The 27,309-nt window shown below is 43.2% G+C and overlaps 1 protein-coding gene across 1 annotated transcript; it reads left to right on the top strand.

The window, feature by feature from the left end:
• Positions 1 to 1,193: 1,193 nt before the first annotated feature.
• doc2d (double C2-like domains, delta) lies at positions 1,194 to 24,097 on the top strand. The gene is made up of 11 exons (XM_062999530.1): positions 1,194 to 1,414; positions 4,732 to 5,130; positions 6,489 to 6,568; positions 7,043 to 7,117; positions 13,225 to 13,334; positions 15,651 to 15,777; positions 15,927 to 15,983; positions 16,191 to 16,315; positions 20,432 to 20,513; positions 21,105 to 21,201; positions 23,772 to 24,097. The coding sequence occupies exons 2-11, from the start codon at positions 4,740 to 4,742 to the stop codon at positions 23,900 to 23,902; spliced, it is 1,275 nt and encodes a 424-aa protein (XP_062855600.1). The 5' UTR covers positions 1,194 to 1,414; positions 4,732 to 4,739; the 3' UTR covers positions 23,903 to 24,097.
• Positions 24,098 to 27,309: the final 3,212 nt, after the last annotated feature.

Here is a 27,309-nt window from a genome sequence, read left to right as displayed (position 1 = left end):
TGGACTACAGTCAGTAATTGTAGAACTACAAAGTGCTTCTATATGGTAAGTGGAGCTGATAAAATGAACAGTGAGTGTAGGTGGTTTTAATGTTATGGCTAATCGGTGTATATCTCAGTTTCAGCACCTAAAGCCAAACTTCAGGTTGGGCACCCTGAACCATAACTGAGGTACAAGTACTCAGTATTAGTACCCAGAACCAAACATCAGGATTTAGTACCTAGAACCACACCTCAAGTTTTCATACTCAGAACCCAAAATCAAGCTTTACGAGAAGAAGAAAAAAAGAACCGAACCAAATCATAAGTTGCTGCACCAGTCGGAACCAAAATCAACCAACGGACTGAATTCGGTACTGTTCCTCTGTTCTTCACTCTCATGACGAGCGAAGGTCCTGCAAAGAACACAAGAACCTTAGAGTAATGACAGAAGACCTTCAGGAGTCTCCAGAAGTGACTGTTCATGCGCTCACAGAAGAAGTGCTTCAAGATCTCCAACAAAGTTCTCAAAGACCACCTGGAGCTTCCACAGCCATCCTGGAGTCACGGGTTTACTTGTTTAACATGAAAAACGCATCGTCGACACTTAACTGTAAAGCATGGTGAAGGGTGCATCATGGTTTGGGCTGCTTTGCTCTAACAGCTATTGAAGGAACATCCAGGTGTGACGGTTTCTGAAGATCAGAAGATGTCAGATGATGCAACAAGACAGGGGTTAGATTCAGGGGTTCACATACTTTTTCCAGACTTCTCCTCTTCCTTGTGTCCAGTGTTTTAGGGTGGCGCTGGACCCACTGTGGACCAGAGTTGAAGGGACGTCCATATACTTTTGGACACAGATTGTCCTAGACAAAGTCCAACTCAAGAAAGCAAGACTTTAAAGTGTGTCTGTGTATGGGAATTTGTGCCCGTTTGGTCAAAAAAATGAGGTTGGGTGCTGACGCTCAGTCGATGTTCCGGTTCATCCCAGAGCTGCTGAGGACGCTGGAGTTTTTAAACACGCCTTTTTAGAGCTTGAGTAATGCTGGAACGGAAAGGTCCTTCCCTAAACTGTTGCTGCCCGGTGGGATGACTTGAATTTAGAGATTAGAAGGGGCGTCCCGATACTTTTGACCCCTGTGAGTGCTGGTTTGTGCTGCGTATAAATCAGATCTCAGGTGAGAATTGGCTCGGTATTGGAGGCGAATTCCTCGGGGGAGACGGGTGTAGAGAGACAGATAAGGAGAGCGAGAGAGTGTGTGAGAGAGCGAGAGAGAGAGTGTGTGTGTGTGTGTGAGAGAGATCGAGTGCGAGTGTGTGTGTGTGTGTGTGTGAGAGAGCGAGAGTGTATTGACTGGAGGCGGAGGAGAATGTGTTCAGTGTGTGAGAGACAGAGGACGAGATGGAGCTTGCAAACAGATGAAGACCGTCGTCGGGTGAGTGTGTGTGAATCTGACAGACTGTGTGTGTGTGTGTGTGTGTGAATCGGAAAGACTGTGTGTGTGTGTGTGTGTGGGTGTGTGTGTGTGAATCGGACAGACTGTGTGTGTGTGTGTGTGTGTGTGTATCGTACGTGAAGCCCTGTGTGTGCAATCATGTCAATAACATACGTGTGTGTGTGGGGGTCAGAATGTTTATTATGAGGGAGTGTGTGTGTGTGTGTGTTTGGTCGTACGTGTGTGTGTGTGTGTGTGTTCGTGTGTGTGTGATGGCACGGCGGTGAAGCTTTTTGACGTGGCTCTGAGGTTCTGGCTTTCCTTCTCGCTTCCTGTGACTCTTCTCCTCTCAGAAACATGCAGAAGGTGGATTGGCTCCTGTTATTTCCACTAGATGTAGGAGCATTAGAGTGAATGTGTCGACCTGTGTTTGATTGGTCTGTCAGGGGTGCGTTCCTGATTTGCGTTCAGGTGGAACAGGACCCTCTGCAGGCCTGACCAGCTAGGTGGGTGGGTGTGAGAGTGGGTGTGGCTCCGAGGTCCCAGGGCTCTGGATTCCATCTATCTCCAGGAGACATGCAGAAGGTGGATTGGCTCCTTTAATTTCCACTAGATATAGTGGCTCAGAGGTTCTGGGTTTGAGTCGTGCTTCCTGTTGGTGCAGAAGGTGGATTGGCGTTAGGTGTGAGTCTGGTTGTGTTCCTGCCTTGTGCCCAGTGTTTACAGGTGGCCCTGGACCCTCTGCAACTCTGACCGGCATGGCGAGTGGGTGTGGGTCCGAGCTCCTGGGTTTGAGCCGTGCCTCTGATTGGCGTTCGTGCAGAAGGTGGATTGGCAAGAGGTGTGAGTGTGTTGCTGCCTTGCACCCAGTGTTTACAGGTGGCATTGGACCCTCTGCAACCCTGACCGGCATGGCAGGTGGGTGTGAGAGTGGGTGTGGCTTCGAGCTCCTGGGTTTAATCCGTGCTTCCGGTCGCCATTCTGGATTTCTTTTATCTCTCAGAGACATGCAGAAGGTGGATTGGCGATAGGTGTGAGTCTGGGTGTGTTCCTGCCACGTGCCCAGTGTTTATGGGTGGCACCGGATGTTCTTTCCATCACCTCAAACCATGCAGAAGGTGGATTGTCTGCTTGAAATTGTCCCCTGGTGTAAGCGTGACTGACTGAACCCTGTTTTAATAGCGTTTGTTTATGGTCCGTGTCCATACTTTTGGCTGTGTGGTGTGTGTTTGGAACTCTTTTGGTTGCATCGTTTAAACTAGCGGCTGCAGATCTGTGGGGGGGTGATAGTCTGGGCTCACCTCGGCCAGTGCGGGGGTGCGAGGGTGGTACGAGCGGTGGTTAGATTGGTGAAATATAGAGAAGAATGAAGAAGGTTTGAACCCTGGTGAAGTTAGGTGATGGATGATGGAACCTTGTGACCGTGTGTGTGTGTGTGTGTGTGTGTGTGTGTGTGTGTGTGTGTGTGTGTGATAGTGTCGACTCTCCTCGGCCAGCGCGGGGGTGTAAGAGACGTCAGAGTTCTGTTCTTATTAAAGGTACCGGAGTGTGTTAGTGCTCATCAACAACGTTCATGTAAACTCAGCTCTGTGACTCAAGAGAAGGAGTGAATGAGTGAGTGTATGAATAGATGAATGTATAAGTGAATGAGTGTATGAGTGAGTGTATAGATGAGTGAGTGCATGAATGAGTGAATGTGTGAGTGAGTGTTTAAATGAGCGAGCGAATGAATGAATGAATGAATGAGTGTGTGAGTGACTGTATGAGTAAAAAGTTGAGTGAGTGTGTGAATGAATTAGGGACTGAATGAGTGTATAAATGAGGGAGTGTGTGAGTGAAGGTTTGAGAGAGCGAGTGCATGAATGAGTGTATGAATGAGTGTATGAATGAGTGAGTGTGTGAGTGAGTGTATGAGTGAAAATTTGAGTGATTAAGTAAGTGTATGAATGAATGCGTGAGTGTATGAGTAAATTTATGAGTTTGTGAGGGTATGAATTAGTGAGTGTATGAATGAATAAGTGTGAGCGAGTGTGTGAGTGAAAGTTTGAGTGAATGAGCAAGTGTATGAATGAGTGAATGTGTGAGTGAGTGTATGAATGAACGAATGAGCGAGTGAATAAATGAGTGTGTGTGAGTGAGTGTATGAATGAACGAATGAGTGAGAGTATAAATGAATGAATGAGCGAGTGAATGAATGAGTGAGTGTGTGTGTGAGTGAGTGTATGAATGAACGAATGAGTGAGAGTATAAATGAATGAATGAGCGAGTGAATGAATGAGTGAGTGTGTGAGTGAGTGTATGAATGAACGAATGAGTGAGTGTATAAATGAATGAATAAGTGAGTGTATGAATGAATAAGTGTGAGCGAGTGTGAGTGAAAGTTTGAGTGAATGAGCAAGTGTATGAATGAGCGAGTGAATGAATTAGTGAGTGAATGAATGTGAGTGTATGAATGAATGAATGAGTGAGTGTGTGAGTGAGTGTATGAATGAATGAATGAGCGAGTGAATTAATGAGTGAGTGAGTGTATGAATGAGTGAGTTAGCAAGTGTATGAATAAATAAGTGAATGAATGAGTGAGTGTATAAAGAAGTGAGTGAATGAATGGCTGTGTGAGTGTGAGTGAAGGTTTGAGTAAGTGAGCAAGTGTATGAATGAGCTAGTGAATGAATTAGTGAGTGAGAGTATGAATGAGTGAATGAATTAGTGAGTGAGAGTATGAATGAGTGAATGAATTAGTGAGTGAGAGTATGAATGAGTGAATGAATTAGTGAGTGCGTAAGTGTATTAATGAGTGAATGAATTAGTGAGTGAGAGTATGAATGAGTGAATGAATTAGTGAGTGAGAGTATGAATGAGTGAATGAATTAGTGAGTGCGTAAGTGTATTAATGAGTGAATGAATTAGTGAGTGAGAGTATGAATGAGTGAATGAATTAGTGAGTGAGAGTATGAATGAGTGAATGAATTAGTGAGTGCGTAAGTGTATTAATGAGTGAATGAATGAATAAATGACTTTGATGGTCAGGTTTCAGATCTGTGTGATTTTAAACCTGCTTTTGTTCCTGTAATTGATGTGGTGAACTGATTGATTAAGTATCAGGGGTTGGAGGGGGGCTGTTTGGGGGGCAGGGGGGGTATTTATGGGGTATATATGGGGTATTTCGGGGGGCAGGGGGGTATTTATGGGGTATTTAGGGGTGTGATTACTTATAATAACAGGTTTATAATCCCTATACGAGCGTGATATGAACCCGTGTGTGTGTGTGTGTGTGTGTGTGTGTGTGTGTGTGTGTGTGTGTGTGTGTTTCTCTGCAGTCCTTTACATGTTGGTCCAGATGAGTGTATCCAAAGCTCCTCCCAGCCACGCCCACTTCCCATCAGGAGGCGGTCCCTCGTCTCACCTGTCCCTCCCCCCGACGTCCTCCTCCCTGTCCCCGTCGTCCTCGCCCCCTCCGTCGGCCCCGCCCCCTCCGTCCCCGGTCAAGATCTCCATGCAGGAGCACTTCGCCATCAACGTGTGTCCCGGTCCCATCCTGCCCATCCCCAACCTGTCGGATTTCTTCCCCCGGTACCACGCCTTCCCCACCACGCCCCCTCCGCCCCGCGACAGACCCGCCGCCAAGAGCAGAGAGAGCGACAGGGACCCGGACCAGGAGAGACACGAGGACGGGGAGGGGAGGGCCGGCGCCGGCGCCGACTCCGACGATGAAGACAGTGAGTGTGAGCTTTCTGATTGGTTGAGGAGCTGTTACACCTGTTCCGTACACCTGTTTCCCAGTATTCTTACAGTCACGACTCCACTGGTCGTGTTCTAATTCATCATGTATAACAGTGTGATGTGGATAGGGACACAGCCATAAATGCATTGCCCCCTATCGCTGAGATCCAGGGTTTGAATCTCGGTGGTGCTATCGGCCTGTCGGGCGTCCACACAGACATGAACGTGCTTGAGAAGGAGGTGCCGGATCAGCCTGGTCGTTCTGAGGAGAACTTAATCTGTCAGTGCAGGTCCCAGGATACAAGAACCATCCGCTGTGGTGACACGTAAACACCGGAGCGGCTGGAATAAATAAAATAAAATAAAATAAAATAAAATAAAATAAAATGAAATGAAATGAAATGAAATGAAATGAAATGAAATGAAATAACATAAAATAATAAATAAGTAATACACTAATAAAAAAATTATTAAAATAATCGAATTAATTAAATAATTAATAAGTTAATATATAAATAAACAATTAAATAATTAAATTAATAAAATAAATAAGTGAATAAATAAAATAATACATGAATAAAAATGAATTGATAAAACAAACTAATAATAAATAATAGATAACTAATAAATAATGAAATAAACAATAATTTAATAAACAAATAAATAATTGGAAAAATTTATAAATAAATTGAATAAATAAATATATTATAAATAAATTAAAGTAAAAACATAAATTAAAATAAATAAATCAATAAATAATTGAATACATATATACATATATAAATGAATAAAACATATGAATGAATAAATAATAAAATAAAACATATTAATCAAAAATGAAATACAATTTAAATAAGTAAATAAATAATTGAATAAATACATAAATAAAAAATAAATAAACATATGAATAAATAAAATAATAAATAAATAATACATAAATAATTGAATAAATAAATATAAAATGAAAAAGTAAATTAAAATAAATAAATAACTGAATAAATACCTGAACAAAATAAATAAACAAAAATATTAATGTTTTAGGTGGAGAATAGATGTTTAATGCTGTATTGAAGAGTTTCTGAGTAAATGCTGATAGTCCTGATCTGTTTTCCTTTATTTACTGACCTGAATGAATCGGCGCCTCTGATGATCTGGCTGACGAATAATCAGGTGCCTCCATTCAAAAGATGAAATTTGGACACTCGAATGCTCCAGTCCAGCACAACTGAGAGTTTGAATCTTCTGCAGTGTCTTCAAGGCTTTCTGTGTGGTGCTGGACCCACCATGACCCTGACCAGGGTGAACAGCAGAAACTCTGTTTACTGAAATGTGTGTGTGTGTGTGTATGTTGCAGCGTACCTGGGCACTCTGGAGTTCAGCCTCCTCTTTGATCAGGAGAACAACTGCCTGCACTGCACCATCCACAAAGCAAAGGTACGTCACCCCCCCTTCCCCCCCCCCCGGCTCACAGTCAGCGCTCCCATTCACCCTAAATGTGGAATTATGGCGTCCAAACAGCCCTAGATCATAACTCCAGTCAGATAAAGTGTGGCCACTTTTAAAAATGCATCTGCAGGGTCCAGCTGTTATGTGCTTTACACCTGTGTAGCCAACATGTAGTGTTACACATGGTGATCTTAGATCTGTGTGAGGATGTACACTGTACACTAGTTTGGCTGAGCTGTTGTTGCTTGTAGAGTATATCAGCGCTGGAGCAGTTCTTGAAGGTTCCTGAACCACCCAGAATGAACCATTTACTGACAACGTCTGTCTGTGGAGTTTACATGGATGTACAGAGTGCAGACCTGTTTGTTGGTGTGTCTGTATACTTTTGGCTACACAGGAAGTCTGAGCTGTTTAACCTGCATGTGTGTGTGTGTGTGTGTGTGTGTGTGTGTGTGATTTTAGGGATTGAAGGCCATGGACTCCAACGGACTCGCTGATCCATACGTGAAGCTTCACCTGCTGCCTGGAGCCAGCAAGGTCAGTGCACACACACACACACACACACACACACACACACACACACACACACACACACACACACACTTCATCTCTTTAATGCAGTAGACTGGATTAGTTGGATTGCTGAGTGATGAATGTGTGTGAGCTCTTTAGTGCTCTGGATCCAGTCTGAAAAGGGGCGGAGTCTAAATAAAGATCCTGTTCAAAGAAGGGCGGAGTCTAAATCAAGATAATGTCTAAAATGGGCGGAGCCTGTATCAAAATACTGTCAAAAAGGGGCGGAGTCTAAATCAAAATCCTGTCTAAATTCAATAACCTGTCTAAAGAAGGGCGGAGTTTAAATAAATATCCTGTCTAAAGGGGGCGGAGTCTAAATCAGGGTTTTCTCTGAAGAGAGGCGGAGTCTAAATCAATATCTTGCCTGGAGGGGCGGAGTCTTTAAAGAGGGGCGGAGTTTAAATCAATATTCTCTCTGAAGAGGGGCGGGGTCTAAATCAATCTACACTACGGACGAGCGTGTGCGACCCTGAGTGACCTTGGAGCGTGGTGAGGGTGGTGAGGGTGAGACAGGCCGAGACAGACAGACGGGGCGACAGCAGCAGGTGGTTGTCATGGAAACTGCACCCATTGTTACGCGACTCACGTTAACCAACACGGACGAGCGAGAGAGACAGAACGCGTGTGTGCGTGTGTGTGTGTGTGTGCGTGCGTGTGTGTGTGTGTGTGTGTGTCCCACTTATCACACACAGTTACACACACTGCTGAGCTTTCACTGATGGAATGTACATACACACACACACCTAACACAGTGACATACAGAACACACACACACACACACACACACGTACACACTGATTTCCGGAATACACACACACAGTAATATACACACTACACACTCTGTGCACGCATACTACACACACACACACACACACACCTGACACATTGATATACAGAATACTCACACACACAGTAATATACACACTACACACTCTGTGCATGCATACTACACACACACACACACACACACCTGACACATTGATATACAGAATACTCACACACACAGTAATATACACACTACACACTCTGTGCACGCATACTACACACACACACACACACACACCTGACACATTGATATACAGAATACTCACACACACAGTAATATACACACTACACACTCTGTGCACGCATACTACACACACACACACACACACCTGACACATTGATATACAGAATACTCACACACACAGTAATATACACACTACACACTCTGTGCACGCATACTACACACACACACACACACACCTGACACATTGATATACAGAATACTCACACACACAGTAATATACACACTACACACTCTGTGCATGCATACTACACACTAAACACACATTCACACACTGATACACACACACACTGATACACACACACTGATACACACACACTGATACACACACACACACTGAGTTTGTATCCTCATCTTCATCTCTTATTCATGTATGATGTATTCTGACTAGTTTGGACTGGAGGCAAAAACACCTGAGCCAGAAATACACACACACACACACACACACACACACACACACACACACACACACACACAACCTGCTGTTTGGGGCTCACAGTGCCTCAGTCCAGATGGAGGGAGAGAGCGGGGTGTGAAACAGGTACGGAGGTCTGAGGGTGGGTTGTCAGTTGTGTCAGTCTGTATGTGTGTGTGTGTGTATTTGTGTGTGTGTATTAATGTGCATGTGTGTATGTGCATGTGTGTATTTGTGTGTGTGTATTAATGTGCGTGTATTAGTGTGTATTAGTATGCATGTGTGTGTTAGTGTGTGTGTATTAGTGTGCATGTGTGTATTAGTGTGTGTGTATGTGCATGTGTATTAGTGTGTGTGTATATGTGTGTGTGTATTAATGTATGTGTGTGTGTGTATTAATGTGTGTGTGTGTATTAGTATGCATGTGTGTATTGGTGTGTGTGTATTAGTGTGTGTATATATGTGTGTGTGTGTTTGTGTGTGTGTATTAATGTGTGTGTGTATTAGTATGCATGTGTGTATTAGTGTGTGTGTATGTATTAGTATGCATGTGTGTATTAGTGTGTGTATTAGTGTGTGTATATATGTGTGTGTGTTTGTGTGTATTAATGTGTGTGTGTGTATTAGTATGCATGTGTGTATTAGTGTGTGTATTAGTGTGTGTATATATGTGTGTGTGTGTGTGTGTTTGTGTGTATTAATGTGTGTGTGTATTAGTATGCATGTGTGTATTAGTGTGTGTGTATTAGTGTGTGTATATATATGTGTGTGTGTGTGTTTGTGTGTGTGTATTAATGTGTGTGTGTATGAATGTGTGTGTGTATTAGTATGCATGTGTGTATTAGTGTGTGTATATATGTGTGTGTGTGTGTTTGTGTGTGTGTGTATAAATGTGTGTGTGTGTATTAATGTGTGTGTGTGTATTAGTATGCATGTGTGTATTAGTGTGTGTGTATTAGTGTGTGTATATATGTGTGTGTGTGTGTGTTTGTGTGTGTGTATTAATGTGTGTGTGTATTAGTATGCATGTGTGTATTAGTGTGTGTATTAGTGTGTGTATATATGTGTGTGTGTGTGTGTGTTTGTGTGTATTAATGTGTGTGTGTATTAGTATGCATGTGTGTATTAGTGTGTGTGTATTAGTGTGTGTATATATATGTGTGTGTGTGTGTTTGTGTGTGTGTATTAATGTGTGTATGAATGTGTGTGTGTATTAGTATGCATGTGTGTATTAGTGTGTATATATGTGTGTGTGTGTGTTTGTGTGTGTGTGTATTAATGTGTGTGTGTGTATTAATGTGTGTGTGTGTATTAGTATGCATGTGTGTATTAGTGTGTGTGTATTAGTGTGTGTATATATGTGTGTGTGTGTGTGTTTGTGTGTGTGTATTAATGTGTGTGTGTATTAGTATGCGTGTGTATTAGTGTGTGTATTAGTGTGTGTATACATGTGTGTGTGTTTGTGTGTATTAATGTGTGTGTGTGTATTAGTATGCATGTGTGTATTAGTGTGTGTGTGTATTAGTGTGCATGTGTGTGTATTAATGTGTGTGTGTATTAATGTGTGTGTGTATTAGTATGCATGTGTGTATTAGTGTGTGTGTATTAGTGTGTGTATATATGTGTGTGTGTGTTTGTGTGTGTGTATTAATGTGTGTGTGTATGAATGTGTGTGTGTATTAGTATGCATATGTGTATTAGTGTGTATATATGTGTGTGTGTGTGTTTGTGTGTGTGTATTAATGTGTGTGTGTGTATTAATGTGTGTGTGTGTATTAGTATGCATGTGTGTATTAGTGTGTGTGTATTAGTGTGTGTATATATGTGTGTGTGTGTTTGTGTGTGTGTGTTAATGTGTGTGTGTATGAATGTGTGTGTGTATTAGTATGAATGTGTGTATTAGTGTGTGTGTATTAGTGTGTGTATATATGTGTGTGTGTGTTTGTTTGTGTGTATTAATGTGTGTGTGTGTGTATTAGTATGCATGTGTGTATTAGTGTGTGTGTATTAGTGTGTGTATATATGTGTGTGTGTGTTTGTGTGTGTGTATTAATGTGTGTGTGTGTATTAGTATGCATGTGTGTATTAGTGTGTGTATATATGTGTGTGTGTGTGTTTGTGTGTTTGTGTATTAATGTGTGTGTGTGTATTAGTATGCATGTGTGTATTAGTGTGTGTGTATATGTGTGTGTGTGTATTAGTATGCATGTGTGTATTAGTGTGTGTATATATGTGTGTGTGTGTTTGTGTGTGTGTATTAATGTGTGTGTATTTGTATGCATGTGTGTATTAGTGTGTGTGTATTAGTGTGTGTATATGTGTGTGTGTGTGTGTTTGTGTGTGTGTATTAATGTGTGTGTGTATTAGTATGCATGTGTGTATTAGTGTGTGTATATATGTGTGTGTGTGTTTGTGTGTGTGTATTAATGTGTGTGTATTAGTATGCATGTGTGTATTAGTGTGTGTGTATTAGTGTGTGTATATATGTGTGTGTGTGTGTGTTTGTGTGTGTGTATTAATGTGTGTGTGTATTAGTATGCATGTGTGTATTAGTGTGTGTATATACAGTGTATCACAAAAGTGAGTACACCCCTCACATTTCTGCAAATATTTCATTATATCTTTTCATGGGACAACACTATAGACATGAAACTTGGATATAACTTAGAGTAGTCAGTGTACAACTTGTATAGCAGTGTAGATTTACTGTCTTCTGAAAATAACTCAACACACAGCCATTAATGTCTAAATAGCTGGCAACATAAGTGAGTACACCCCACAGTGAACATGTCCAAATTGTGCCCAAATGTGTCATTGTCCCTCCCTGGTGTCATGTGTCAAGGTCCCAGGTGTAAATGGGGAGCAGGGCTGTTAAATCTGGTGTTTTGGGTACAATTCTCTCATACTGGCCACTGGATATTCAACATGGCACCTCATGGCAAAGAACTCTCTGAGGATGTGAGAAATAGAATTGTTGCTCTCCACAAAGATGGCCTGGGCTATAAGAAGATTGCTAACACCCTGAAACTGAGCTACAGCATGGTGGCCAAGGTCATACAGCGGTTTTCCAGGACAGGTTCCACTCGGAACAGGCTTCGCCAGGGTCGACCAAAGAAGTTGAGTCCACGTGTTCGGCATCATATCCAGAGGTTGGCTTTAAAAAATAGACACATGAGTGCTGCCAGCATTGCTGCAGAGGTTGAAGACGTGGGAGGTCAGCCTGTCAGTGCTCAGACCATACGCCGCACACTGCATCAACTCGGTCTGCATGGTCGTCATCCCAGAAGGAAGCTGACGCACAAGAAAGCCCGCAAACAGTTTGCTGAAGACAAGCAGTCCAAGAACATGGATTACTGGAATGCCCTGTGGTCTGACGAGACCAAGATAAACTTGTTTGGCTCAGATGGTGTACAGCATGTGTGGCGGCGCCCTGGTGAGAAGTACCAAGACAACTGTATCTTGCCTACAGTCAAGCATGGTGGTGGTAGCATCATGGTCTTGGGCTGCATGAGTGTTGCTGGCACTGGGGAGCTGCAGTTCATTGAGGGAAACATGAATTCCAACATGTACTGTGACATTCTGAAACAGAGCATGATCCCCTCCCTTCGAAAACTGGGCCTCATGGCAGTTTTCCAACAGGATAACGACCCCAAACACAACCTCCAAGATGACAACTGCCTTGCTGAGGAAGCTGAAGGTAAAGGTGATGGACTAAACCCAATTGAGCACCTGTGGCGCATCCTCAAGTGGAAGGTGGAGGAGTTCAAGGTGTCTAACATCCACCAGCTCCGTGATGTCATCATGGAGGAGTGGAAGAGGATTCCAGTAGGAACCTGTGCAGCTCTGGTGAATTCCATGCCCAGGAGGGTTAAGGCAGTGCTGGATAATAATGGTGGTCACACAAAATATTGACACTTTGGGCACAATTTGGACATGTTCACTGTGGGGTGTACTCACTTATGTTGCCAGCTATTTAGACATTAATGGCTGTGTGTTGAGTTATTTTCAGAAGACAGTAAATCTACACTGCTATACAAGTTGTACACTGACTACTCTAAGTTATATCCAAGTTTCATGTCTATAGTGTTGTCCCATGAAAAGATATAATGAAATATTTGCAGAAATGTGAGGGGTGTACTCACTTTTGTGATACACTGTATATGTGTGTGTGTTTGTGTGTATTAATGTGTGTGTGTGTATTAGTATGCATGTGTGTATTAGTGTGTGTGTATTAGTGTGTGTATTAATGTGTGTGTGTGTATTAGTGTGCATGTGTGTGTATTACTGTGTGTATTTGTGTGTATTAATGTGTGTGTGTATTAGTGTGCATGTGTGTACTGGTTTGTGTGTGTCTGTATTAGTGAGTGTGGGTAGCACTGATGCCTCACAGTGGGAAGGTCATGGGTTCGATTCCCAGTTGAAGCCCTTTATCTTTATTCAGTGGTTTTAGTACATGATCATGAGGTGATTCTGGTACCCAGTACCCTTCACCCAGTACCCCTCACCCAGTACCCCTCACCCAGTACCCATCACCCAGTACCCCTCACCCGTCTCTCTGTCTCTCTGTGTGTGTGTTTAATCTATCAGGCGAATAAACTGCGCACTAAGACCCTGAAGAACACGCTGAACCCGGTGTGGAACGAGACCCTGATGTACCACGGCATCACCGCTGCCGACATGACCACCAAAACTCTCAGGTACGAGGGCGCTGATCCCTGCAGCACACTTGGTGTGTGTGTGTGTGTGTGTGTGTGTGTGTAGGTGTGTGTCCCAATACTTTTGTCCATATGGTGTATTAGTGCATCCCAGTGGCTGGGTTCAGAACTCTCTCTCTCTCTCTCTCTCTCTCTCTCTCTCTCTCTCTCTCTCACACACACACACACACACACACACACACACACACACACACACACACACTCAGTAATCCCCCGGTGTCTCCTTCATCAGTCTCTTACAGAGTCTCTCTCGCTCGACATGCCCTGGCACAGCAGGACGGACCCCCGTGTGTAAGTGTTTGATCGCCTAAAGCTTGTGCCAACTGTGCCACCCCATGGTTTCTCGATCCTTCATCCCTCACCCACATTTATGGGAATAAGTTGCGTAAATTGTGCCAACCCTCCATCGACAGGATCCAGGATACAGAGCAGGACTGAGAACTGGCAATGCACAAGTGGCACCTCGGTTCCACCAGCTGGCACAACTGGCACACAGAGTGTGTTTCTAAAAAAGGGGTGTCATGCCGTCTCTGAGTGCCCAGAAGGAAATCAGTGTGCCGGCGTTTGCACACCAGACTGGACCGAGCAGCCATGGCATCACTGGCATCACAAAGGAGCCGCCAAGTCTGAGAGGGAGGAACCGTGATCAATAGAAACACGTCCACCTGGAGCCAATTAAAACTAACGAGGCAGCAGGTGACTGTCAGTAAGAGGGAACTGATGCAGCAATCGTCTGCGCCTCCGTGCCCCCTCTGGTGTCCGAAAATGGCAACGCAGAAGGACATGATTCCTAATGTGACTTTTTCCAGCTCTCCTGCTAGCATGATGGTCGGGACGATGGTCCAGGTCTAAGTCTTTCCATAATCAGGACCAGGATGAGAAGACAGCGGTCCCGGACTTCGAGGACTACAGCGCTCGTGTGTGTGTGTGTGTGTGTTTGGAGAGCATGATGGACCCATTCATCACCCCATAAAAGCAAACCGATGATTCAACGTTCCACACCTTAAAAAAAGAGACGATTTCTATGAAAGCGGCACAAATTGGTGCCAGGCTGAATCTGTTTACTGATGGACTGGCGCACAGCCATGTGGAGGAATTCAGCTGAATGGGCATTTAAAATGTGGGTGCAGGATGGGGGGGGGGTGCATTAACACCTGAAACAGGGGCCGAGGCGCCGACGGTCCATGTGGCGGCGGGTGATAAATAAGCCGAGCGTCTCTCTCTGCTGATGCGGGGAAGCGTCCGCGCCGGCGTCTGTTGTAAAGTACGATAAAAATAAAACTCGTTAATCATGCATGAACGGAGAGCCGAGAGCGCGGCCGCGCCCGACCGTCACCGGGGTGGAACGAAAAATAATACCGGCATGGTTATGGAGCCGTGTGATATTTTCGGAGGGACGTAAAGCTTCAGCGAGCGGCTAATCGTCTCACGCTAATTCTGAGCTTTTAAGGTTTCTGACTGTTTAAGCAAGTCGTCGCAGTTCAGTAGGTTTTTTAACCATTTAATCTTCCTTGTGTAAGTGTCCCAGTGCCCAGTATACCCAGTATACCCAGTATTCCCACATTCCCACATTCCTATGCCCCCAGTGTCCTTTATTTCCTGGCTTGTACCAGGATCTCGAGATCTGAACCTTTCAGAGGCTCAGTGAGAGAGAACCGGGGTGTGGTACTGTGGTGGTGGTAAGGGAGGGGGGTGATAAATATGAGGGCATTTTTAGAACGTGTCTCACACCTTGCCTCGCCTCGCCTCGCCTCGTGCTGATTGTTTTAGAGAAACAGAAGGACGCCGGTGAGACCTCGTGTCCTCACACGTCCTCGGACAAGGACGACGGAGCTGAAAAGCGGAGTCGCCCCAAGCCATGCGCTCCCCACACGGACGGACACGCCCTCTAATCACGAGACCAAACCAGGGCAAATCAAAAACACAACACGAGACACCCAGAGGAAAACTGGAGAGCAGATATTCCACTAGCGCACCAGTGCTGGGATTCTGCTACCAGTCGGCTGGGCGCCCTCTAGCAGACACAATCAGCAGTGCAGGCGGTGCAGCAGACAAAAATCTGCCGCTACTCTGCTGGGTGGGAAAAGACGGGACTAAAAAGTGGGCGGGGTCTTCGATGCTGTGTAAGGACCCTGGTTATTAGGGTTTTTAAGGGTGCTCTAGGTGTTTGATAACTTTGCTCCTAAAATCAAACGTGTTGTGTTACTCTTATGAGGGGGTCACTTACTTTATCACCTGACCGTAATCACGTTCCTGGGCGTGTTGGTAACCCCTCCTGTCCCTCTGCTGATCCCTCAGGCTGTGCGTGTGTGATATGGACCGTTTGGGTCGTAACGAGTTTATCGGAGAGGTACGAGTGGCTCTGAAGAAGCTCCGAGAGGGAGAGAACAAGCGCTACAACATGGGACTGGAGAGAATCGCTCAGGTACCAGACCAAACGTTCAGACTTCCCATCATCCTAGTATAAATCAGATGTTAGGAGGGGCGTCCACATACTTTTGACCCTACAGTGTATTTGTGTATCGATTATAAAGGACTTAAGTTCAGTATGATTCATCCGTCTGTGTTTTAAAGGTTCGTGAGGGAAACAATCAGACGGTGGATCAGACCTCTCAAGTACTGGAGGAGGAGGTACACACACACCCACACCCACACACACACACCCACACACACACACACACACACACACATGAGCAGTAAACTGCAGATCAGCTGATTAACGGGACTGATGTACAGAAATAACTCATCGATTTTCTTCACATTTCTTCTATTCTCCTTTATGTGTGTGTGTGTGTACATGTGTGTGTGTGTGTGTGTGTGTGTGTGTGTGTGTATCAGCGTGGACGTATCCTAGTCTCTCTGTGTTACATGGTAGAGAAATCCTCTCTGGTTGTTGGTATAATCCGCTGTGCTCACCTGGCAGCGATGGACTCTAACGGTTACTCTGACCCCTTCGTCAAAATGTGAGTAAATCCTGAACATGAGTCTAGGGTCCAAACGCCTCAGTGAGGGACGAAGTACGTACCCCCAACACGGGGATGTCAGATAGTGTTTTAATAACGAGGGGGTGGTCACTGAAACAACAACAATAATTATAATAATAATCATATTAATAATAAATAATAATAATAATAATGATAATAATAATAATAATAATAAATAATAATTACAATAGATAATAATAATAAATAATAACAATAAGTAATAAAATAATAAATAATATTATTAAATAATAAAAATAAATCATAATAATAAATCATAATAATAAGTAATAAAAATAATAAATTATATTAAATAACAATAATAATAATAATAAATAATAATAATAATATTATTAAATAATAATAATAATAAAATAACAATAATAATAATAATAAAATAATAATAAATAAAAATAATAATAATAAAATAATAATAATAATAATAAAGAATAATAATATTATTAAATAATAATAATTATAATAAAATAATAATAATTATAATAAAATAATTAAAAATAATAATAATAATAAAATAATAATAATAATAAAATAAATAATAATAATAATAATAAAATAAATAAATAATAATAAAATAATAATGATAATAATAAAATAATAATAATAATAATAAAATTTAATAATAATAATAATAATAATAGTAATAATAATAATAATAATAATAATAAGTGACTCATTTTGTGACTCATTTGTCACAGAATTATTATGGGATAAATTTGAGTGATGAGTGATTAGGTTAGGGGTTTGAAAGTTTTGGGACGGGTGGTTGAAGGATGAGGTTGAGAGTAGGAGTGAGATATTTAGGGATTAGTACCTGAGTTTAGGGCTATTAGGTTGCGCTCTTTTACTCTGTCGTAGCTCATTAGCGGCGCTGCATGTTAAACATGTTTATGCTAACACATTCCTGTAGTGGTTATGATCTACGTTTGCTAACCGATCAGAGCCGAGCGTGAAATCAGAGTCTGAGTCCTGATGTCCTGATGAGTGGTGTTAATCAGAGCATGCTCAGTAACACCACCCTGCCTCCTATGCTAATTACTCATTAGTGCCGCCGGCTACGCTAATGTAGAGCGAGTCTCTGAGGGTTAGCGGCGCTCAGGTCACACACCACACACCTTACACTCTCCTGAAAACGCTGCAGGGTCGATCTGCACAGGTAAACCTGCTTTATTAACGTTTATTAACGTGCTCATGTACAATATATTTACAAAAATATAAGGACACCTGACCATAAGGACCACTAACGGCTTCTGGTAGGATGTCCCTCATGATTTTGGAGTATGACTGCGAGTACTTGTGTCCATTCAGTCAGAGAAGCATTTGTGACGTTGGGTTGTGATGTTGGACTCCCAGTTGATGTCCCAGTTCATCCTAAAAATTCACAACAAACAGTGGCCAATCATTGTACAACCAACAGAGGAGCCAGTAATGTCTGTGTGGACGCCCGGCGGGGCATCAGACCGCTGCGCCGCCCGAGTGACCGCGTATAACATTAGATGAGGTGCAGATAATGCTTTTGAAGCGTAGTTCAAAAGAGACTGCACGTTTCCGAACCTGCCCCCTCGTACCTGGGTTTATTTCGTAAGTTGTAAACAGTGTGCGTTCAGACAGAATAATAATGAATAATAATAATAATAATAATGAATAATAATAATAATAATAATAATGAATATTAATAATAAATATAATAATAATAATAAATACAATAATAAATATAATAATAATAATAATAGTAATAATAATAGTAATAATAATAATAAATATAATAATAAAAATATAATAATAATAATAATAAATACAATAATAATAATAATAATATAATAATAATAATAAATACAATAATAATAATAGTAATCATAATAATAATAAAGTAAAATAATAATAACAATAATAAAAATTATAATAATAAATATAATAATATTAAAAATACATAACTAATAACGATAATAAAGAAATATACTACTACTACCACTAATAATAAATATAATAATAATAAATAAATATTATAATAATAATAACAAGAATAATAATAAGAAGAAATACTACTACCAATAATAATAAATACATAATAATAAATAATAATAACAGTAATAAATATTGTAATTATACTAACAATAATAATAATAATCACAAAAAATTCTACTACTAGTAATAAATATAATAATAATAATATAATAAATATAATGACTAGCAATAACAACAGTAATAATAATAAAGAAATATAATAATAATAACTCATATTAATAATAAGGTTCAGACAGGATAATCAGTCATGGCGTTTTTAAATAAACTCGGCGTGGCGTCTCTGTGCCCGTCTGGTTTATAAATAATGGTGTTTATGTTCCGTCCCCGAGCGGCACAGAGACGTAACGTGGTGTAATTAATAACTCACGCTCAGGTCCTGAAATATTGATCAGATTTTAATTCACTCGCCTCCTCACGCCGGCGTATATATCACCGACTTGTTTGCTCGCCGCGTCGTTTATCAGTCGCTGTACGAGTGTTAGCTAACGTCAACAGAACAAACGCTGCGACGTATTAACGGCGTACGGCTAAATTCAGTCCAGATTCAGTTCACATTTCTCAAATTCATCCCTCAGTTCAGGGCTGGCTCCGCCATTTTTCTCCCAGTTTAGTCATAGCCAGTTCCTCTCCCTTTGCTTGAGACCTTGATGGTGTACGAGGAGGGTATATTCTCCTGACACGCCCTCCCTCCGACCTTCTGTACAGGTGCCTCGGGCTACTAACCACACACAGCCTCAAAGACCCCGCCCACTTTTTTATTTTAGTCACGTCTTTTCCCACCCAGCAGACTAGTGATGATTTTGTCCACAAGGGGGCGCACGGCCGACCTCTTAACTTTGTTCCTCGTTCTATGACTCCTTCTACCTGCTAAACACATTTACAAACAAGTTATTTATTTCCATTTCGGCTGACTGTGGTGTACCTCAAGGTTCGATACTAGGTCCGTTCATTTTCCTCTTTTACTCAGCAATTGTAACTCAGGCGAAACCTCCACGTCCCTTTTACTCTAGTGGTCATAATAATGATTAAAAATGATAATAAACGAACATTTTATCCGCTGACAGTCGTATAATTCAGTCACGATGTCGAATTTATTAATAATGAATAAAATATCAGCGATTCTCTGAGTTTCTGAGGTCGTGTGTAGAACCGAGCGGAGAATAAAAACGCTGATTCGCTCGGGTTCGTCCTCGTCCTCTCTGGGTTCGTTTATGATGATGAAGATGAGATGTTTATCTATAGCGGATAATTAGCGATGATTCATGCGTTCATCGCTACGTCTCTCTTCCGTCGCAGCTCTCTCTGATTCCGAAGTTTTATCGCTGTAATGTTCGTCTGTGTTTATTTATCGAGCTTTAGGTTCGACCTTCATTCACGTCATTCTTCATATTCTGGATGTTCTGGAGTTTTAGTTTTAGATAAAATAAAACATCAAAGGGTTTCTTTGATGTTTCAGAAGTAATAAAAGTTCAAACACACAATAAAAATCTTTATTATTTAATGTATATTTTGTTTTTTTAATTGTATATCTGGGTAGGTCCTTCCAGACTGGATTCATTTATTCATTAATTTATTTTAAGGTACTGGACTAGTAATCAGGAGGTTGCTGGTACAAGCCCCACCACTGACAGGTTGCCACTGTTGGGCCCTTGAGCAAGGCCCCTAACACTCTATTGCTTAGATACTATCGCAGAACTGTAGGTCGCTGTAAATGTAAACGTATTATAATACTTTTTAGCTCAGTGGTTGAGATACTGGACTAGTAATCAGAAGGTTGCCGGTTCAAGCCCCAATCACAGCCAAGTCGCCACAGTTGGGCCCCTAAACAAGGCCCTTAACCTTTAATTGCTTGGATTGTATTCAGTTGTAATTGTAGATCATTTTGGATAAAAGCGTCTGCTAAGACTTTATGGTCAAAAGTATGTGACCCCCCTCTGAATGAGCGAGTTCAGATCCAGGTTACATCTGTTTATAATGTTTTGGAATGTAAATGGTGAAATCCCAGCATCCCCTGCAGGCTTTTGGGTTCATGTTCCGTCTCTGTTTTATCCTCAGTGTCCTTCAGCCAGATATGGGGAAGAAATCCAAATATAAAACCTCAGTGAAGAAGAAAACCCTCAATCCAGAGTTTAACGAGGTAAGAGAAGCTTAACGAAGCTTTCATCTGCTCTTCTATTAATAATGTAAAGCTTCCAACTGCTCTGATTAGCTGGATTTATGGTTAGCAAGTGTAACATAGGCGTCATTGAGTCTTGGTCGCCCAACAGCTTGTCTTGGACCCCTGTGGGTGGGGACTCACCAAACCCTCTGATGTTTGGGAGATACTTCAACCCAGATCGGGTCTTTATCAAAGTCCCTCAGGTCTTTATGCTGATCAGATCTGCTGCATTCAACATGAGAACCGCAAGGAACCTCCATCAGATCCCTCACCCTCACACACACCATCAGATCCACATCTAATAGATCCCTCACCCTCACACACACCATCAGATCCACATCTAATAGATCCCTCAGGGGTGGTCGTAATGTTTTGGCTCATTACTGTAGATCAGATGAACTTTGTTTGATTTCTGGACATCCATAGTTGCGTGCAGATCTCTGGAGACGTCCATGATCTCCACACAGGCTTTTACTTTCACTCGTTTAGAACTTGATTTTAAGCAGCGACGGTCCTGAACATAAATCCACCCTTACAGTCCGAAATCCCACTCACTGTTCCCTCCTACAGGAGTTCAGCTACGAGGTTCCTCACGATCAGCTGGCTAAGAAGACTCTGGAGATCTCTGTGTGGGATTACGATCTCGGGATGAGCAACGATTTCATAGGTGAGTCACCGCAGCGCCGGGAAGCGGGCACGTCCGAGAAACCGCTGCCGCCGCCGGGCACTACCAGCTACCGGCTTCAGTCTTACATAACAATCACGACGCTTGCTGGGTGGGTGGGTGGGACGCGGTTATGGAAAGTATTTGAGGGAGACGGTGACTGGAAACCATAAAGACACTTCAGCTCTAGATCAGGGGTGTCTACAACCACGGGGCCACGGGGCCACAACCACGGGGCCACAACCACGGGGCCACAGATTCTTGATTACTAACAATTCCACTTCCGGTTTATCTGAGTGATTAATGATCGTCCACAGTGTCGTGATTCACTCACCAGTTTATAATACTAACGGGAAGATTATTCTTCCTCTTTAATTTAAACACACCCACTTCCCTCTGAACTCTTCTGCGTTCAGCATCTAGTTTTGGTTTCTCTGGAGCCGCCGCGTTTATCCACAAACTGGGGAACGTTAATGTAGGTGTGACGTCGAGGGGAAAGAAGACGGGGAGGGATTTCGATCTGGTTTATGTGAGAGCGCCACCCAGATGTCAAACAGTTCAAGCTGATTTTAAAAAACCTGATTATAAGTTTGGACCTCCCTGCTCTAGGTGAAACTACGACTGCAGTCAGCTACTCAATCCACCAACAATCAGCCACACGATCAGAGCCCCAATACTTCTCCTTCAACCCTCACTAGAAAAAAAGAGGAAAACTGAATCAGTTGGAGAGTCGAATCACTGAGTCGTTTAGAAAAGGATGAATTAGAATCATCAATGTGAGTGATGCAGCGCTGACCTTCTACCTTCATCTGGACTTTGCTTACAAAGCGCTACAGGTCTTAGGGTTCGTGGTCCTACTAGATCTTATGATAATGATCGTTTGGTTCCATCAGTTATAACGGCATCACACTACCACCACCACGTTTCACTGCTGGTATGACATTCCTACGGTGGAACATGGTGTTGTTTTGAGCCAGAACCATCAGTAACTGGACCCACATCTTCCAAGACGTTCCACAGAATGTCCCGAGGGTCATCTCTATGTTTTGGGCTAATGCACCGCGGTGGGCTAGCGGATAAGACCACGGTGTAACCCGGACAACTGCCTGATGCCCTGGACGTGAAGGATCGATGGTCGATCCGGCTCGTTTTTCTGCCTCGTACCCAAGGCGAAGCGAGACGTGCTCGTCAGAGTGACGAAGGTCTGATGAGGAAGTCAGGAGGTTCCAGACGAGCGCTCAGAAGATCCTGTTCTGTCGGCGTGAGGGAGGATGGAGACGGAACGAGAGACGCCGGAGGACGGAGAGGATTGACAACCACGCCGAAGTCCTTTTATTTATTGAGTTCACCCTTCACTCTCTCTGGGTTTCTCTCCGTGTTCAATCCGTCGTTCCTCGCGGCTCCTCAGCGCTCGCATCCATTATTAATCCGTCTCAGCGCCGCGCGGGTAACGTGATGAGCTTTTATAAATATCGCAGGTCTTTTTAGCCCACGTGGACGCCGGGAAGCCCGACATGCAGCCTGCAGATCATTTCATTTATGGAAGATAAAGATTTATTTACAATCTGTAATAAAATATTCACCCCCTAAACCTGGGAACTGCTGGTGCCACCCTGCCACCAACACCATGAATCTCTGTGGAGGAATTTTGTTCCGCTCCTCCCTGCAGAATCCTTTTATTTTGATCCAAGTCAGGATTTGGACTCGGCCGCTCCAGAACCTTGGTTATGTTTCAGATCAGCGTCCTGTTGCGTAACCCGACAGCTTCAGTAGAGAGGTTCCTTCAATTATGGCAAGTCACCAGGCCAAGCAACCCTAGACCATCACGCTACCACCACCACGTTTCGCTGCTGGTATGATGTTCTTATGGTGAAATGCAGTGTGAGCTTTATGCCAAATGTAACAGGACCCACGCCTTCATCATCAGTCCACAGAATGTCCTTGTAACTCCGCCATGGATGCCACAAGTTTCCTGAGCTCCACTGTTTAGTTTCTCTGGTAAACGTTTGGGTTATAACCTGTTGGTGGACTGAGTAGCTGTCCGAGCTGCATCCAAGCTTGTGTTTAAGATCAGCCACCAACTGAAGAGCTCAAACACCAATAAAAAGCTTCCGAAGAGCTTCGCCATGGATGCCACGGGTTTCCTGAGCTCCCCTGTTTGGTTTCTCCTGTAAACATTTGGCTTTTAACTTGACGGTGGACTGAGTAGCTGGCCGAGCTGCATCCAAGCTTGTGTTTAGGTTCAGCCACCAACTGAACAGCATCTGAAGTGCTTTGCCATGGATGCCATGAGTTTTCAGAGCTCCCTTGTCTGGTTTGTCCGATGAGCGTTTAGGTTATAACTTGTTGGTGGACTGAGTAGCTGGCCGAGTTGCCCCCAAGCTTGTGTTTGCCTGTGTGCCATCCGTCTTTTTAGTTCCGCGAGTCTCACATCGAGCTGCTCAAACACCCCGGGGTATTATTGGGTTATTTTTCAGGATAGGCGGCTCTGATTCGGGTGAAGCGGTCAGTAAAGATGAAGCGGTGAATTTGGTTCATCCTTTTCTCTCATCGTGTTTCTCCGTCCGTTTCAGGAGGAGTGGAACTGGGCATCAACGCCAAAGGAGAGCGACTGAGGCACTGGTTCGAGTGCCTTAAACACAAGGGGAAGAAAGTGGAGTACTGGCACACGCTGACACAGCAGGGGGCGCCGAGCAGCGACTAACACGCCAAACGCACACACACACACACACACACACGACCATAAGATGCAATAAAGCCAGAGTGAGAGCGTCCAGGATGAGCATGTAAACGTTGGCGTGACCGCGCGTGTGCTGGCATCGCGCTACATGTTAATAACACGTGTGTGTGTTAGCGTGTGTACTGAACGTTCAGGGTGTGTCACCTTTGCACATCGTTAAAGCACAACTAGCTCCATTCGTCTGTGTGTTCGTTATGTGTGTGTGTGTGTGTGTGTGTGTGTGTGTGTATGGAATCTAGTCTTTTGTATGATGTTTCTATATGTGATACCACCATCCATCATCCCGTCAGATAGACGTCACACACACACACACACACACACACACACACGGATGAAGAAGCTCCCATCTTCTGATCCGAACGCCAACAAAAACGCATCGTGTAAACACACTTGGGGTCAAACGTTTGCCAGCAGACATGGGAGATCTATCCAAAAACATTCCTGACCACAGTCAAGCAAGCTTTACAACATCATGAGAAAGAGAGACTGTGCTCATGCTTGTTTTTCTCTGTCCTGCAGCCATAACATTAAAACCACCTCCTTTCCTAGTCCGAGTTTCTACACTCACTGTCCATTTTATCAGCTCCACTTACCATATAGAAGCACTTTGTAGTTCTACAATTACTGACTGTAGTCCATCTGTTTCTCTGTATGCTTTGTTACCCCCTTTCACCCTGTTCTACCACCACAGAGCAGGTATTATTTAGGTGGTGGATGATTCTCAGCACTGCAGTGACACTGACATGGTGCTGGTGTGTTAGTGTGTGTTGTGCTGGTATGAGTGGATCAGACACAGCAGCACTGCTGGAGTTTTTAAACACCTCACTGTCACTGCTGGACTGAGAAGCGTCCACCAACCAAAAATATCCAGCCAACAGCGCCCCGTGGGCAGCGTCCTGTGACCACTGATGAAGGTCTAGAAGATGAGCGACTCAAACAGCAGCAATAGATGAGCGATCGTCTCTGACTTTACAGTCTACAAGGTGGACCGACTAGGTAGGAGTGTCTAATAGAGTGGACGGTGAGTGGACACGGTGTTTAAAAACTCCAGCAGCGCTGCTGTGTCTGATCCACTCATACCAGCACAACACACACTAACACACCACCACCATGTCAGTGTCACTGCAATGCTGAGAATCATCCACCACCTAAATAACAGCATGAAAGGGGGGTAACAAAGCATGTAGAGAAACAGAGGGACTACAGTCAGTAATTGTAGAACTACAATGTGCTTCTATATGGTAAGTGGAGCTGATAAAATGGACAGTGAGTGTAGAAACAAGGAGGTGGTTTTAATGTTATGGCTGATCGGTGTATACATTTTTTTAATCTATTCCTCTTTATATGGGCACAGAGAAGTCAATTGTAGTCAGTTGACATTACTCTCAACGTTCTGCACCACCGGATTATTTATTTTAGTCCCTGTGTGTCTAATTTTGGATCCAGCCGATTTTATTTTTCAGAGACGATCAATTGCAGAAACGTGCAAATGCTTGACCATAACTGTGTGTGTGTGTGTGTGTGTGTGTGTGTGTGTGTGTGTGTGTGTGTGAATCTGAACATTGTTGTGTAATCCGTGTTTGTTCGGTCTGTGTTGATCGTGTCCGTGGAATCACCTTCAAAAATGCGCCCTGAAGAAGCGCGTCGATTAAACGTCTCTGCCGCCCTCTGGTGGCGCAGGACTAGAATTACAGCACACACTCAAAACACCAACCGGGACCACCTCACCACCAACCAACGAGCTCTGAAGAACCTTTAAAGACATCTGATGACCTGGCTGTGCCATCAAACAACCTCTGGAAAAGCGAACAATCGCAGAATATCTCAGAAACCAACCAAACATCTCTCAAGACGTCCACCACCACACAAATGACTGGTCACAAATGTGGAAGAACGGTGTGAGGAACTCAAATTAAACGTCCCTAATAAAAAAATAAAACCACCTTCTCTAAAAAGCTCAACCAGACAGCTCCTAAAGAGCTGGACTACCGAACAGCTTCTGAAAGCCTTATTTACCGAGCAGCTACTAAAGAGCTCAACCACCAACCGAGAGAGAACTCACTGCTTCTACAGGGTTTGACCACCAGTCACCAGTCCAGCAGCATCTGAAGTTCAAACCACCAAACCGCTAATTCAACAACTTCTAAATCAACACGACAGCTTCCAGAGTCCCGCCTTCAATTCAAAAGCTTCCGAAGTTCAACCACAATCTGCCTCTAAAGAACCACAGACTGAACTTTCCAAGAGCTTAAACCACCAATCAACTTCCAAAGGGCTGAAACTCCAAAAGAGCGTCAGAAGAATCCAACCACTAATCCAACAGGTTCTGAAAAGCTCAATCACTAACAGGTTCTGAGGTTTAGCCCCCAGCTGAACAGCCTCTGAAGAGCTTGAACCACCAGTAAAAAGCTTCTACGGAGCTCAAACACCGATAAAGAGCTTCTGAAAAGCTTGAACCACCAATACAAAGCCTCTGAAGAACTGAAGTTTCCGAAGAGCTCAAACGCCAATAAAAAGCTTCTGAAGAGCTCAAAACACCAACTGAACTGTTTCCGAAGAGCTCAAACACTGAGGAAGAGCTTCTGGAGAGCGCAAACATCAATAAAAAGTTTCTGAAGAGCTCAAAACACCAACTGAACAGTTTCCGAAGAGCCAATTAACCACAAATCACCCAGAATTTCCATAGGTGAGAAGAAAGACTTTCCAGACGAGGTTCTTGTGGGTTTTTATGCCTTTGTTGATTTATTATTCAGAGACGTGCACGCATGGACATCAAGGTCTCAGTTTTATTCATCGTCCACTGGGACTCAAGGGTCCAGTGATGCTGGTGATTATGCAAGCTGGACCGTCTGCCATTTCTGACCGTGCATCACTTCTCTCGTCTCGTCTCTCGGTATTTTTAGTATTCGTGGTGAAAAACACTAGCACAGGATCTTCTGGTCACGAAGATCGTCGACTGACTTATGCAAAAAAATCTAAACGTACTTTAACGTTCCTTTAACGAGGATTTTTCCTCCGGCGGGTAAACGACTCGGTTTATGAAACGATCATTACCGTGAGCGCTGCATGCTTAATAACCGCCGCGTACCGCCACCTCCCATCCAGTGTATCATCAGCGCTGATCAGCCTGTAAAGTCGCTCCATTATTTATTATTATTTATTATTATTTATTATTATTGATTTATTTTGGAACGCGGTCTCTGTGTTCGGGTTCCATGTGGGTTTAGGAGCCCGAGCGTCTCTCTCTACTCGTGTGTCCTCATACGCTGTCGGTTTGTGCAATGTTCGCTGTGACTGCCATCGTGTGGTCGGTCTCTGAAACTGCATCTGAATAAATAATAATAATAAAAAAAAACGTTTACAGTAATAAA

Source organism: Trichomycterus rosablanca, chromosome 7 (assembly GCF_030014385.1).
Source record: "Trichomycterus rosablanca isolate fTriRos1 chromosome 7, fTriRos1.hap1, whole genome shotgun sequence".
Lineage (NCBI taxonomy): Eukaryota > Metazoa > Chordata > Actinopteri > Siluriformes > Trichomycteridae > Trichomycterus > Trichomycterus rosablanca.
Note: the sequence above shows the minus strand (reverse complement) of the source record. Positions and strands in the feature narration are given on the sequence as shown.